Source organism: Chiloscyllium punctatum, chromosome 32 (genome assembly GCF_047496795.1).
Source record: "Chiloscyllium punctatum isolate Juve2018m chromosome 32, sChiPun1.3, whole genome shotgun sequence".
Classification (NCBI taxonomy): Eukaryota; Metazoa; Chordata; class Chondrichthyes; order Orectolobiformes; family Hemiscylliidae; genus Chiloscyllium; species Chiloscyllium punctatum.
In genome coordinates, this window is record NC_092770.1 from 13822561 (window position 1) to 13838663 (window position 16103).

The window sequence follows — 16103 nt, forward strand, 5'->3', positions numbered from 1 at the left end:
AGGGCAGAGTATAATTGTAATTATCAAAAGGTGGGGAGTGCAGAAAAGATTTACAAGGATGTTGCTGTGGTTGGAGAATTTGAGATAGAGAGAGAGGCTGGGGTAATTTTCCCTCGAGCAACAAAGGCTGAGAGGTGACCTTCTGGAGGTTTATAAAAATCATGAGGGGTATGAATAGAACGAATAGCCAAAGTCTTTTACCTAGGGTAGGGGGGTCCAAAACTAGAGGGCATATGTTTAAGGTGAGAGATCCCTTTTTAAACATCTTTCCCCTAAGTGGCAACTTTTTTCATGCAGAGGGCAGTACCTGTATGGAATGAGCTGCCAGAGGAAGCAGTGGAGGCTGGTACAATTACAACATTTAAAAGGCATCTGGAATGGTTTATGAATAGGATGGGTTGAGGGGGAAAATGGGCCAAATATTGGCAAAAAGGATTAGATTAATTTAGAATATCTGGTCGGCATGGACGAGTTGGACTGAAGTGTCTTTCCATGCTGTACAACTCTAGGACTCTATGAATAGTAGCTCATCATTGCTTAATAATTGAAAGAGAGCCCAGCAAATTCTCCAGTTACTACTGGGCAGAGATAGTGAAAACACTTGGTGCATTCATGATCATTTCCAAAGAATCAAGTTGTATGAATTCAGTTTTTCATCAGAAAACTACAAATTAGACATAGACTTTTACACCAGGCACACACGAATGCAAGTTCTGAAGGTGCACATTGATAATTCTAGCCTCAAAGACAAAGCATTTCCACATGTGAATTGTGTCCAAATTCCTGATGTGCACTCCCAACATCCTAAACGATGTCAAGAACACATTACAAGGTGCATTTACCAATGTAAAAGAGTGAGAGATAGTACTCTCATTTCATAATTAGTGGAGGAAAATTTCTTCAAATTGCTTCATGTAACAAAGGAATCTGATTTCAATTCTCCTTATTCCTGTATACCATGATTAAACTGTTTCATAGGTTTTTGATTATTCTTTTAGAAGGAAAAAAAAGCAGTAAAATGTGTGGATGACACGTACAGCTCTAAATCATCTTGTATACTTCAAAATGGTACTCCAGTATGACCAGTGTATCCATTTCCAAGTATTACTGGTTTTTCATCAGTCTTCCCCGGGGGAAAGTGCTGAAAGTGCAAAACTGTGAAGCATATTTTGCGAGTTTTGCTACTTGCTATGTGTCAACATCCATTGATTCTCCAAACTGTATCATTAATCATCCATAGTAAATTCCCAATGCAGTCTGCAGCTGCTGACGGTGCAAATTCATTGGAATATATAAAAGAGCTTGAATTTACAAATCTTATAGGCTGTTCCAACAAAAACGTACAGGGATAAAATTCTGGCTAAACTTAAATCGGCATTTGAAAGCAACTCTGGGTCAGCTCTGTAGGTGTTGCTGGATGTAGGAAAACAATGGAGGGTTTCCCTCACCATCTTCTGCCTAGACACATTACTACAACTGCTACACTCCTAAAGTACTTTATTGGTTGTAGAAACGGTCAGATGAAACCAAGTCTTTCTTTCATTTTAGGCAAGTCGTGGTCACCAATGGGAGCTAGCCTCCTGACCTCCCCACTCCACCATCTTGACGCAAGAGTTACAACTGCAGTCCTTCAGTGGGTTGGTACCTGTATAGGATGGTGAGAGACTACATCAGCTAAAATGAACTCAATCAAAAAATATAACCATACATGGGCTCTTGATCCAATAAACTCTTAAAATACAGAATTGTATACACTTGTGAGAGTGTACTGAATGGGTGCAAGGTGAGGCAGCCAATAGCAGAGAGAGGGTGCTGTGGTTGGTATTGGCAAAGTTGCTCAGCCTGAGCGGGAGCCCCACATTCTCATACACCCACCATCACCAGCCCACACAGAATACACTGAGCCAGTGTTTAGATATGGTGTACTCTTCTCTCTCTCAGGCACTGGTTGGAACCACGCTAATCCCAGCAGGTGGAAAGCAATGGATCACGCTCTGGACTGGTGCCTTATATATGGTGAACAAGACAGTTATACATTGACTGCAAGAGCTGGGAATTCTGCAATGTTTATATGGCTTGTCTAATTAACTTTCTGATCAACAGCATTTCTGTAGTATGAATATTACTTTCCATTTTTCAGTCCAAGCCCAAATGTTGCTCAGATCTTGTTAAATGTAGTAAGTATCTGGGGAGGTGCAAATGGTATTGAACACTGCAATAATCAGCAAGCATACCTCACTTCTGACTTTATGCTAAAGGCAGTGTTATTAATGAAGCATCTGATACTACTTGGACCTTGTACCCGACCCGAAAGGAATCCTTGCAGAAATGTTCCAAGACTGAGATTGACCTCCAACACTGTCAACCATCTTACTTTGTGCTGGGTATGACTCCAAGAAATAGAGGGTTCTCCCCAGATTCCAACTGACTGGAGTAATTTCATGGCTCTTTGATGTCACACTCTGTCAAATGCTGCCTTAGAGGAGGGCAATAGTCAGACTTTGTACTTACCTTTCAAAAGGCTCCTGAATTCAGACCATGATTCAGAACTTCTAAGGAGCCATGAATCATGAGTCAGGGAGAAGCTGGCCTGACCCTATAAAAACTGGGGGAGTATAGGAAATGGCTAACTACACAATGGAGTAGATGAGCAAAGGAGTGTTACGTGGAGCCTTATCCCACAACAGTGATAATTGTTGGTGTCAGAAATGTAGTGAGAACCAGAAAGTCTGAAATTGCTCACCATGCTTGGCTTTGGAGCTATCCTGACTCTACAAACCTGGCCACGTGTCTTTCACCAATGTTTTCATGTGAAATTTTCCAATCAAGTCTGAAGATAAACTAAAATGTTTTGGAGGTCAGAATAAATAATTAAATGGTGCAATTTAAAGGGTAGCAAGTGAATAAAAATGGGAGCATCCAAAACAACCTTCCCTTTTCTTATGCAATTTCACTCTTTGAAATGTGGGGAAAATAACAATGTCTGTTCTTCACGTAAGCTGACTTCCTTGCTGTCACCAGTATCTTAATTTCCAGACAATTTCTCACTGCAAAACAAAAAACTGACTTCCTTAACTTTAACTTTGAGCTCTGGGTTCCTTATGTACACCTCAGTCTCTTGTTCAACACCTGACTGTCCATGTTTCACATTGTCCTGTTCTCTGCATCACCAGGAGGATAGTAATGGCAGCAACCTCTTCTCTGTGCAATTATTCACCAGTAGTTTTGTCAAACTAGCTAGTGCCCTTCCCTTTAGAAATATTTTAAAAAGGACATGGCTCACTATTCTGCAAAAATATGGAACTATTCAGGTAAGGGAGCCTGAAATGTGACAATAGTCATTCCTGTTTTTTTTAAAATAGACCATAGACTATAACAAACAGATTTCTCTAGCTTTATCTGCAAGACCAGTCTGAGCTTTTCTAACACTTGCTTGATCTCACTTTACTTTCAAGCATTGTACTTATAAATATAGCTCTAATCCAAATCCTTCACAAAAAGTCAAAAATAATCAAAAAATATCTAAACATAAGCAAACTGGATATATAGACTGTGCTCCCCGTTCTTTCTATTAAGCAGAAATAGAATTCTACAAATCAACTCTTACCCGAGACACCTGTATCTCTCCCAGTCATAATTCCCAAAGTTGTTTACTATGCCCAAGCCACACAAAGTAATAACAGCAAATATTGATGTATTTCTTGTGTTTACTGTTTCTATTCTGAATTTCTAACATTTTTCCTTTTACATCATAATTGGCATCCTTGGAAGTGACCCATGGGTGTTGTCACAGTATCTCATTTTTGACAACATATACTCATAAGGGTCCAGTAGTTGTACCTAATTATGGTTTGCTTAGCATCACTGCAAACAGTGTTTTCAGGAAAAGGAACAGAACTGTGATTTCACTTCTTTCACAGTAAATGTTTGGCAATCCTCAATGTCATTTTATTCACATTGGTGATTGTGCCAAGTAATTTTCAAGCCAAGTTTGCAATAGTGTAATATATTGCAAACAAGCGAAGGTTAATGGTTTTTGAAACTAACACAGAAAATGCTGGAGAAACTCAGCAAGTCTGGCAGCATCCCTAGAGAGAGAGAGAGAAAAAAGAGGTAACATTTCGAGACTGGAATGACTCTTTAGAAATTCTTGTTTTGTGTGAAGTTACTTCCTGAAGAATCGTAATTAGATTCAAGACAGCCAATGCTCCCTGAAACTTATTGACAGACCTGCAGTACCAACCACATATCATGCATATTTATTGGGACCAGCCATCTAAATTATGCAACTAGCATTAACTATTTTCCAATACAGATTTCAATTCCAAAGTAACCAGATACTACATAAGAAATACTACAGATTTTTCAAGCAGTGGTGAACCATTGTGATATTGCAACTAGTGTATAAAATGTATCTCCTGACTAACAGTGTTCATCATTCCAATATATTGTTAGACTTCTGATGCAATTGCTTTCAGTCTGATCACTTTGTACCATCATTAGCAACCAAACCTTATGGTGGCTGAAGTGTGTTAACAGTAAATTGCTAGTAGTGAGCACCAAGGTCTATGGTAACAATGTTCAATGTTCAACAGGTCCTATTGATATGACTGCTGTTATTGTTGTTAATCTAATGGATGCTAATGAGCTTATTTTACACCTCTATTAATACAGCAAAGAAAAGACCCTACAAACGCAGGTGTTGAGCATTTGTCTATTCATGGTAAGTCAGTTGTAGACTTTAGAAGGGAAAAAGAATGACTTGCCTCATTTTGTTTTTGGCCTCCTCAAAACTTTCTGACAAAAAATAAGCTTCCTGGAAGGTGGTGATGAGGCATTCCTGTGTGCAGGTTGTCTTTGGATCAAAGGGTTTCACAATTGCTTTGTCTGACAGTGCATGCTGTGACAGAGGGTTACAAGTAAAACCGAAGTCACTCAATTATCAGCTACAAGCATATCTCATTGGAAATTGAAGAAAACATTTAAAAACAGTTCTTTGCCTTTAGTTCTCCAATCGAAGACAGAAGTCCCGCACCGTAAGCGCGCAGTTGTCCATCTTGCTTACAAAGCCCAAACTCCACTGTGAAGAAGTAGCACTGCAGAGCAATATGGGTAACACATCAATTAGACAGACTGCTGTGAATGCTTATAATTCCTGTTTAATTCAACAGTCCATCAAGCATCTAATGAATACTACACTGGATGTTTTTCAATATACTGCATAACAAGAAAAGTAAATAGTTTCACCTGCAGGCTCTTGTGGCAATTTAGGCAACTGGACATTGTAAAGTACATCATCTATCCCACTGCTAGGTAACAGTAACTGTGGCAACAACATTCTCTCTATCACTAACCAGCTTAACTCTGAATCACCAGAACTAAAGCAGTTGATCACTAACCTGGAAAATTACCAAGGTTCTTTTAAAATCAAATTTGCAAATGTAAAGTAGTCAGACCTGAATAATCCACATCAGTTTGTTAATAGGCAATGATTATCAAGAAAATTATTTAAAATTCTTTTATAAAGAGATTGTCATGTAAAACAATTTAGACAAGGCTTTTCAAAGTTATAATTCATTCTTCATTATTGATCTTAAAAACAGCAGCATAAAGCAATCTTACAAGTTGAATTCTTAATAATATGTCTTAGAATCACAGAACTGTACAGTAAAGAAAGAAGCCATTTGGTCCATCAACTCTGCATTGACTCTTTCCAAAAAAAAAATAAACCGGTTCGTCTCCCATCTTTGCTTACAACTTGGATTTGCATATATTCGCAGGACGCAGACATCACTGACAGGGTCAACATTTATTGCCATTGAGATGGTAGTGGTAAGCTGACATCTTGGACCATTGTAGCTCATGTGACATAGGGCTACCTATGGTGCTGTTAAGATGATATGTGAAGTAGACAGACCAGAACAGAAGGAACCCTTTATTTGAACCCAATATTCAACCATTCTTTGCAATCATCTGGATCAATTCATATTTAAATGATATTTTTTCCTAACATTTGTTTGTGATGACCACTAAGACAGTGATTTGAGCTTTAAAAGATCTTTGCAACATACGAAATTTCAGCTGTCTCCAATAATAATTCACAATTTATAAATCGCTACTGCAATGTACTAGTGGAAAGTTGAATTTGTACATCTGAGACATCCTCAGTGAAACGAGGTCAGAAGTATCAAGGCACTGTTAAAAAAGAATAAAAATTTTCAGATCATATTCTCAAAGCTACCAATCTACTCCATTACAAGGTGGGTTAGAACCATCAGAACTGTTAGAATAGAACAGAATCCCCACAGTGTGGAAACAGGCCATTTGGCCCAACAATTCCACACCAACCCACTGAAGAGTAACCCACCCAGGCCTATTCCCCTACCCTATTAATTTTATATTTAACCTGACTAAGTCACGTAGTCTACACATCTCTGAACCAATGGACAATTTTGTCTGGCCAATGTGGACAGCACAGTGGCACAGTGGTTAGCACTGCTGCCTCACAGCGCCAGAGACCTGGGTTCCACAAGCAGGCAGCCTGTCTCCCGGAAAGTTTCAGAGAACACCTCTGGGACACCCACACCAACCAACCCAACCGCCCCGTGGCAGAACACTTTAACTCCCCCTCCCACTCCGCCAAGGACATGCAGGTCCTTGGACTCCTCCATCGCCAGGCCATGGCAACACGACGCCTGGAGGAAGAGCGTCTCATCTTCCACCTAGGAACCCTCCAACCACAAGGGATGAATGCAGATTTCTCCAGCTTCCTCATTTCCCCTCCTCCCCACCTTATCTCAGTCCCAACCCTTGGACTCAGCACCGCCTTCTTCCCGACCTTTCCGCCCCCACCCCCTCTCCGGCCTATCACCCTCACCTGAACCTCCTTCCACCTATCGCATTCCCAACACCCATCCCCCAAGTCCCTCCTCCCTACCTTTTACCTTAGCCTGCTTGGCACATCTTCCTCATTCCTGAAGAAGGGCTTATGTCTAAAACGTCGATTCTCCTGCTCCTTGGATGCTGCCTGACCTGCTGCATTTTCCAGCAACATATTTTTCAACCCTAGAGATATGAGGTAACAGTGCTAACCATTGCCGTCCCATTGATTATCTAGGGCTGACAGCCTGAGATTGGAAGTATTGATGGGAGGAGATGAATATGGCTTCAATGAGTCCATTGGAGGAAACGTTTAGCTCATCCAAGTGCTGGTACCAGGATTTCAACAATTTGACAGCAATATTTGGGTTAATTTAACAGTGACAAGGTCGAACTTGGTGCTGCCAGCATACATGAAATAGAATAGATATAGTATGCATAGTATCTAAAGGCTTTCAAGCTAAGTTTAAAACTATTTTCGATTTGGTTTGATTGGAGCTTAACAAAATAATCATCTTTCTACCATTAAAGGCTGTGCTTTTCTTTTTTTCTAATCTTCCTTTTACATCTCGGAGTTTTTGAGCTACCGCCACCTCCACTAATCACTCCCTGATATTCCTAATCAAGTAAAAGACCTTTGCCAATGAGTTACCGTGAGGTGACCTCCATTTAGTCAAGGCTGACTTTTCCCCATCCCTATGCCCAGTGAGAGTGGTGGCTCATATGAGAGGTTTATCTACTTTTTATCTCTTATAATTCATGGAATGTGAGCGTTGGTTACAAACAGTTGTTGCCTTGATCTAACTGCCTTTGTGAAGGTAATGATGAGCAGCTTTCTTCAACCACTCCAGTCTATCCAGTGTACGTACTGCTGGGGAGGAAATTTTGAGGGTTTGACCTAGTGGCAATGAAGGGATGGACAATTATATTGTTGCAAGTCAGGAGGATTCGTTCCTATGTATCTGCTGCTTCTGTTCTTCACTGTGGTGGAGGTTGCAGGTTTGGAAGTGTTATGATCCCAGTTAATGTTATTACCAGATAAGTCAAATCCCACACAGGACCATAGCTTGATGTATCATATTTTTTGTTTTGTTTTGGCTTTAAAAAGTGGTCTCTTGCTGAAATTTAAGCACACAATGCTGCAGGAAAGTAGCTCCAGGGTCCCTGGTTCGATTCCAGCCTCAGGTGACTGACTGTGTGGAGTTTGCACATTCTCCCTGTGTCTGTGTGGGTTTCCTCCGGGTGCTCTAGTTTCCTCCTACAGTCCAAAGATGTGCAGGGCAGGTGAATTGGCCATGCTAAATTGTCAATTACGTGATTAGTCACAGGGAAAAGGGGTTTGGGTGGGTTACTCTTTGGAGGGTTGGTGTGGACACGTTGGGCTGAAGAGCCTGTTTTCACACTGTAGGGAATCTAATCTAAATGATGTAATCTAAACCGGAGACATTTTTGTTCATCTATCTTCCCTCATACTCCAGTTGCATGTAGCTCCATTGGGTTACATTGGCCTGGGTTCCAAATGAGTGAAATGAATTTGATCCCATATTCCAGAATAGTGGTGACCCTTCGTAGGACCGCAATAATACAAGAGAGATGGCACTGGAATGGAAGCAGGCCCACGATGCAATACAGGAGAAATTCAAACCCACACAATTCAACACTGATAAATGAAAGCCACGCTACCTCAATGGATACAGCTGAACTGGTAATAAACCTTGGTCTTCAGAAAGTGAGAACAATGGGCTTGGGGTGGTGTGGGCTCCACACCCTGGAATGTTTGGGTGAACTACTCGATCATACCCATTCCAAATCAATAGGGAACTTACAGTGGCTAACTTGTGAACATCTTCATCTGTCGCAGCGAGAGAGACGAGACCAAGCTCCTGCGAAAACTCTGCAAAACTTGGTTCTGCCAGAAGAGGCACATGTCCAAGCAGCTCATGACATGTATCACTGAAAAATACATGTTGAAAAGAGGAATATTTTGAAAAGGTATATAGTAATGTGTAATAGCTAAATTTTTATATCTAGGCTTCACCAGGTACATGTACACACAAATACATATACATATCAAGAAAAAATTGCTCGATTACAGTTTTATAAACGTAACACCATTAATTTATGTTAAAATTATTGTGTAGGGAATAAAACTAAGATGGAGACAGCTAGAAGGCACAGCAGCTTAAAACATTGCCCCTATGGTTCTGAAAATTGTTTAGTGTTTTTCACATCTGCAAAGCATGTACTACCTAACAATATTGGATATGCATATGGAGAAAATCTTATTTCAAAAGTCAAATCAGACCCCTGAGCGAATGTCAAGTGACCAACACGGTGGCACAATGGCATAACGCTAGCAATAAGGAAACTCCTTCAAACATAGATGAACAAATCAGTGCAGTGAACAGCAAAAAAAAAGCCAAAGAAAGCAACTATTGGAAGATGACCAAGCATTTCATATTGCCAACTCACACATCACGTCAGTGCTATAAGACAAGGAGCTTTTTTGATCATCAATATTGTGTCCCCTCTGCGCAGCTGAAACTATGCAAGCACCAACAAATTTGCTGCTACGCATTCTAAAAAAATTTGCTCCAACAAATGGCCGTCCGTGATATAACCAACAAAAGACTATATCACACCATATAACATGTCATCAATTCTATGCAGTGGTACAATCACAATGCAAAGACAGCATGCAGGAAGCGAGCTGCATACCATTAACAGACTGAAAGAGTTTATGCAGAAATCCTGAAATAGCACCTCCCTCAGACTGCACACTTGCACTTCAGAGAACACAGTCCCTGCAAATGCTGCTCAACGCATGGATCCACTTTCTACTATCTATAGATATTTTCTGCTCAACCTGTTCAGAGATTTTACGTTGAACATCTGGAGCAGGTGTGACTTGGTCAGTGGCCACCTCATCCAGAGGATTGGGCACCATCAGTGCATCACAACAGCCCCTCAGTTTTACTCTCTGTAAAACAGGTTAGATTATTAGATTTGGGTCCTCTGTAATCAAGAATGGCCAGGACAGGCAGACACCTTTGTACCTTCGGAGACCAATTGGTGTGTCTGTGCTCACAGGCAGAGGCATCCAACTAGGGCTTGCTGCTGAGGAATAAACCGAAGGAATAAACATAAGTCTATCACTCCAGCTCACTCTTTAAAACCACGCAAGGGCTTAGTTCGACAATGAATTCCTTAGAAATTGATAGAGATGAGAAGTGCACAGCAGCTGCTTACCCCCTTGATCAAGGGGGGTCTTAATATTAAAAGAATCTAAAGTAGGGATAAAATTATCAAACAGACTATGTATTTATTTTATCATAAATATAGAATTATGTTGTTCTTTTACATTACACCAATGTGCATTTACATTACTATTGCAGTGCCTGGTATAAAATGATCTCTGCTGCATCTACCAGTTATAAATCCAACCTCAGGATATAACCTAACTCCAGAGTGAAGGAAGCAGAGTGAAAATCTTTGAAGGAGGGATCTGTTCTGCAAATCTCCCCATTGTGGGAAGTTAAAACACTTTTTCAATCCACCCTCCAATTGCAACCGATTATTTAATATTGGTCCATGATTCAGGAATGCAGCTGCAAATCAGATGATCTAGGTCTCTAAGGCAAACAGATATTTCTGTCCCTCCAATGGGAAGTCGTTTCCTTCACGAATATAGTCTTTGAAGGCAATGTAATAAGCAGCAGAATCTGTTCAGCTCGCTACGTAATGTGGAACAAGGTAAAAACAATGACTGCAGATGCTGAAAACCAAATACTGGATTAGTGGTGCTGGAAGAGCACAGCAGTTCAGGCAGCATCCAACGAGCAGCGAAATCGACGTTTCGGGCAAAAGCCCTTCATCAGGAATAAAGGCAGTGAGCCTGAAGCATGGAGAGATAAGCTAGAGGAGGGTGGGGGTGTGGAGAGAGTATCATAGAGTACAATGGGTGAGTGGGGGAGGGGATGAAGGTGATAGGTCAAGGAGGAGAGGGTGGAGTGGATAGGTGGAAAAGAAGATAGGCAGGTCGGACAAGTCAAGGAGACAGTGCTGAGCTGGAAGTTTGAAACTAGGAGGAGGTGGGGGAAGGGGAAATGAGGAAGCTGTTGAAGTCCACATTGATGCCCTGGGGTTGAAGTGTTCCGAGGCGGAAGATGAGGCGTTCTTCCTCCAGGCGTCTGGTGGTGAGGGAGCGGTAGTGAAGGAGGCCCAGGACCTCCATGTCCTCGGCAGAGTGGGAGGGGGAGTTGAAATGTTGGGCCACGGGGCGGTTTGGTTGATTGGTGCGGGTGTGTCGGAGATGTTCCCTAAAGCGCTCTGCTAGGAGGCGCCCAGTCTCCCCAATGTAGAGGAGACCGCATCGGGAGCAACGGATACAATAAATGATATTGGTGGATGTACAGGTGAAACTTTGATGGATGTGGAAGGCTCCTTTAGGGCCTTGGATAGAGGTGAGGGAGGAGGTGTGGGCACAGGTTTTACAGTTCCTGCGGTGGCAGGGGAAAGTGCCACAATGGGAGGGTGGGTCGTAGGGGGGTGTGGACCTGACCAGGTAGTCACGGAGGGAACGCTCTTTGCGGAAGGCGGAAAGGGGTGGGGAGGGAAATATATCCCTGGTGGTGGGGTCTTTTTGGAGGTGGCGGAAATGTCAGTGGATGATTTGGTTGATGCGAAGGTTTGTAGGGTGGAAGGTGAGCACCAGGGGCGTTCTGTCCTTATTACAGTTGGAGGGGTGGGGTCTGAGGGCGGAGGTGCGGGATGTGGACGAGATGCGTTGGAGGGCATCTTTAACCACGTGGGAAGGGAAATTGCGGTCTCTAAAGAAGGAGGCCATCTGGTGTGTCCTATGGTGGAACTGGTCCTCCTGGGAGCAGATACGGCGGAAGCGGAGAAATTGGGAATACGGGATGGCATTTTTGCAAGAGATAGGGTGGGAAGAGGTGTAATCCAGGTAGCTATGGGAGTCAGTGGGTTTGTAAAAAATGTCAGTGTCAAGTCGGTCGTCACTAATGGAGATGGAGAGGTCCAGGAAGGGGAGCGAGGTGTCAGAGATAGACCAGGTAAATTTAAGGTCAGGGTGGAATGTGTTGGTGAAGTTGATGAATTGTTCAACCTCCTCGCGGGAGCACGAGGTGGCGCCAATGCAGTCATCAATGTAGCGGAGGAAGAGGTGGGGAGTGGTGCCGGAGCTTCACCTGCACATCCACCAATATCATTTATTGTATCCGTTGCTCCCGATGTGGCCTCCTCTACATTGGGGAGACTGGGCGCCTCCTAGCAGAGCGCTTTAGGGAACATCTCCGACACACCCGCACCAATCAACCAAACCGCCCCGTGGCCCAACATTTCAACTCCCCCTCCCACTCTGCCGAGGACATGGAGGTCCTGGGCCTCCTTCACCACCGCTCCCTCACCACCAGACGCCTGGAGGAAGAACGCCTCATCTTCCGCCTCGGAACACTTCAACCCCAGGGCATCAATGTGGACTTCAACAGCTTCCTCATTTCCCCTTCCCCCACCTCATCCTAGTTTCAAACTTCCAGCTCAGTTACTGTCTGCTTGACTTGTCCGACCTGCCTATCTTCTTTTCCACCTATCCACTCCACCCTCTCCTCCTTGACCTATCACCTTCATCCCCTCCCCCACTCACCCATTGTACTCTTTGCTTCTCTCTCCCCACCCCCACCCTCCTCTATCTTATCTCTCCACACTTCAGGCTCACTGCCTTTATTCCTGATGAAGGGCTTTTGCCCGAAACGTCGATTTCGCTGCTCGTTGGATGCTGCCTGAACTGCTGTGCTCTTCCAGCACCACTAATCCAGTACATAATGTGGAACAGCGACCTTAAAAAAATGCCACTTCAGCACAGACCGGAACGGCCCCGGGACATTAGATAAGAACTCAAAGTTAAAGTTACAGACGAATGTGGGTTCTAAAATTCCATACGCATGTTAAATTAGAATCAGATTATCGAATACTTATTAGTTATAACATTAATGATGCATTGCAGTAACATTTATAGTCTAACACATACATTTACTGAAATGATGGAAAAGTATTAATTCATAAAATGGCCACTAATTAAATCGCAAGCAAGTTTTAGAATGATCGAAGAAAAAGGCTCGAACCTAACAAACAGAAACTTACGGTTCTGGTGTGTAAAAGGGATCCGAACTGTGACGCACATACTGAGTGCAATGGAAAACTCGAAAAGCCAAGCCAGCTAAAAAATCCCTTGGGGACAAATAACCAGCTACAGGTCGGACCACAAAGCCTGATCGTTCTGAAACATGAAGCAAACGCATTTCAACTCGAATTCACCCCATAAAGAGAGGGTAGGAGGGGGGAAAAAAGGACAAATTTCAGAGTGCAATAGTCGTAATCTCAAATACCTTTCAAAAATACTGAGACGTCTTCCAGTTGGGGGATATTGTCCTCCCTGTAGCCGCAGTGCTTTGTCAGAAGAGGAAAGTTTTTAAGATATTCTCGGCATGCGTGAGTTGGGTAAAGTTTTGTGAGCTCTCGGAACACCGTTCCCCAAGTCTTAATTTCTTCCTCTGTGTACTCCACTCTGGGAATCGGTTGGCCACTAGAGAGCAGCAGCAGGTCACGTTATTGAACAATCAGATTAATTGCTGCTGCAATCTTTCACCATCTGGTTATGGAGAATATTAAGTTTTTTTTTAACACAGTCAACTGATTGTTAAATGTTTTTGTGGTGACCCACATCTTAATTGGCTGGGAAGTCAGTTCTCTACAGGAACAAAGTCAGTCCTCAAAAAGGTTGCACCATCCTGAAACCATTAAACTAACTGACAAACTGCAGTTCTTTCAAACAACAATAGGATACAGAAAACAAAACTGAAGTATGAAAATGATTGAAAATTATGAAAGAAAAGCATAACAAATCTTATCTGAAAAAGAATGTGAACATTACAATTCTGTGGTATATACTAATGGGATTTATGTACTGTTCACTTGGTTTAGACATGTCAGAGAGAGATCTTGGACACCACACTAGAGACCTGTATTTGATAACCTACTGTGCACAGATGTAACCAAAGGAGTGTCACTGAGTTAGCAGAGTTAGAGAACCTTACTTACAAGAAGGAACAGGTAGTGTCAGGGGACAGTGTATGTGCAGACACTCACAGTCCAGAGAGACTCCAGATCAGTATCTCAATATATAGGTAGCAATATTGCCTTAAAGCACAAGATAATAGATACTTGCAAAACTGCAAAGACATTTTCAAATTCCCAGTGGTCATTGGTCAGACAGCTTTGCTGAGAAAGGTACAAGGTATCACCAAGTATGATCAGCAAATCTAAGACATGACTAAATAGGAGAATAGTTATTTTTTCCATAAAAGATCAAATGATACATGAGCCCCACATGGAAATGCTACACCTTATGCATATTTCCCAGCAGGGTGCACATGATGTTTTATTATTTGGCAATTAAAATAGTACACATCCTATTTGGTTTACTGGCTGGCTTCTAAAGTGTATTGATTCTGCCACATACAGCAATCATAGCCAATGACTAATGACTTTCAACTTACTAATAACAGAGAGAAGCAAGGAAAATCCAAGGACCTCATTGGGTAAAATGTAGGGTGTTGAAGCAACCCTTTGGGATCAGTCAACATGGCCTTCAAATCTACCCAGATAGGATGCACAAAATTAAAATTCTATGCTTCGCAATGTTCTTATCATAGAGGCCACGTACTTGAATTCTATAGGGAGAAGTTGAAAATTGTGAAGAGATGGGGCAAGAACAGTAGGAGGAACAGTACACAGAACAACATTCTGGATGAGCCATTGGAGTCAGTGGGGAGGTGTGTTGAGACCTCAACAGCCAAGACTTTCTCTATTGGATGTTTGTAATTTCAACAGGAACTATTTATAAAGACAGAAATGTTGTTTGCATAACCCATAGTTCTTTGTATATTTATATATGATTTACTTTTGGACAATTAACTAAATGGGTTTAGACTTTAACATCGATGTAGTATGGAAAATGGTTACATTATGAAATTAAAATGAATCCCACTTTTCAGGAGAGATCTGAGGAAGCATATCTACATACAACAGGTGGTAGAGGTTTGGAACTCTATTCAACATATGGCAATTGGTGCTCAAATCAGTTGTGAATTTTAAATTGGAGATATATAATGTTTTGTTAAGCAAAGAGATTAAGGAATATCAGCCAAAGACAGCTATTTGGAGTCAGGCTATAAATCAGCCACAATATTATTGAAAGGTTGGACAGGCTCAAGAGGCTGAATGGCCTACTCCTGTTGCTATGCTCCCTCCTGGAAGAATAAGGCAATCCATTTGCCTTTGGTATTTTGGTTGTTATGTTCCTAGCAAAGATTTCCCTGCATACTTTCTGTGTTTTTGCACAGACCTTTCATTCTGATATATTCCATACTCTTCATTCCATATATATCCTGTGTTGTTGCATCAACAGCCTCCAAATTTTAATGCTGTTCTCCCACATTCAAATGACTCTGCTATTTCTTAATTAAAGTGATTCATTATTAATTTGAGAAGTGTTAAAAGTCCATTGTCATGGATGCACAATGGCGGAAATGTTTAATAGTCATTACAACATTTTTTACATTGAAAACTGCAAATTTCAAAAATTGCATGTTCTTGTCATTTTATCTGTTAAGCATTGATAATGATGGAAGTGACAATTTAGTGTGTTTGTTTTTAACAAAGAGAAAATACAAATGTAGAAATGTCACAACAGGAAGGTTCCAGGACTGGGTGACATGATCAGATTATTATAGCATATATAGTTATGTTTTTTTAAAATTAAATGTAGATTTTTCACATCTTGTCACATAATTTGTAATGTTCTTCCTTACATGAGGAGTGCCGGATGGAGCTTAATTTCAATAAATATGAGGTGCTGTATTTTGGATTGGGAATTAAATATATACACTTAGACATTTAATGGTAAGGTCCTGGGGAGTGTTGCTGAACAGAGACCTTGGAGTGCAGCTTCATAGTCCCTTGAAAGTGGAATCGCAGGTAAATAGGATCTTGAAGAAGGCGTTTGGTTTGCTTCCCTTTATTGGACAGTGCATTGAGTATAGGAGTTGGGAGAACATGTTGCAGCTGTACAGGACATTGGTTAGGCAGTTCTGTTCTCCCTGCTATAGGAATGATATTGGTGAAACTTAAAAGGGTTCAGAAAGATT

At 41.7% G+C, this 16103-nt stretch overlaps 1 protein-coding gene across 5 annotated transcripts in view; it reads right to left on the minus strand.

Moving 5' to 3' along the window:
• The window catches only part of LOC140457900 (tryptophan 5-hydroxylase 2-like), a 50498-nt gene that overhangs the window by 13075 nt on the left and 21320 nt on the right, over positions 1–16103 (minus strand). For 3 of the 5 annotated variants that reach the window (XM_072551660.1, XM_072551661.1, XM_072551659.1), the window contains 5 exons: positions 13284–13480; positions 13039–13174; positions 8706–8832; positions 5001–5096; positions 4767–4900 (listed from right to left, as the gene is read on the minus strand). In XM_072551660.1, coding sequence (XP_072407761.1) covers positions 4767–4900; positions 5001–5096; positions 8706–8832; positions 13039–13174; positions 13284–13480 — 690 coding nt within the window. The remainder of the gene's footprint in view (positions 1–4766; positions 4901–5000; positions 5097–8705; positions 8833–13038; positions 13175–13283; positions 13481–16103) is intronic. The other 2 variants (XM_072551663.1, XM_072551662.1) reach the window with 2 other exon arrangements.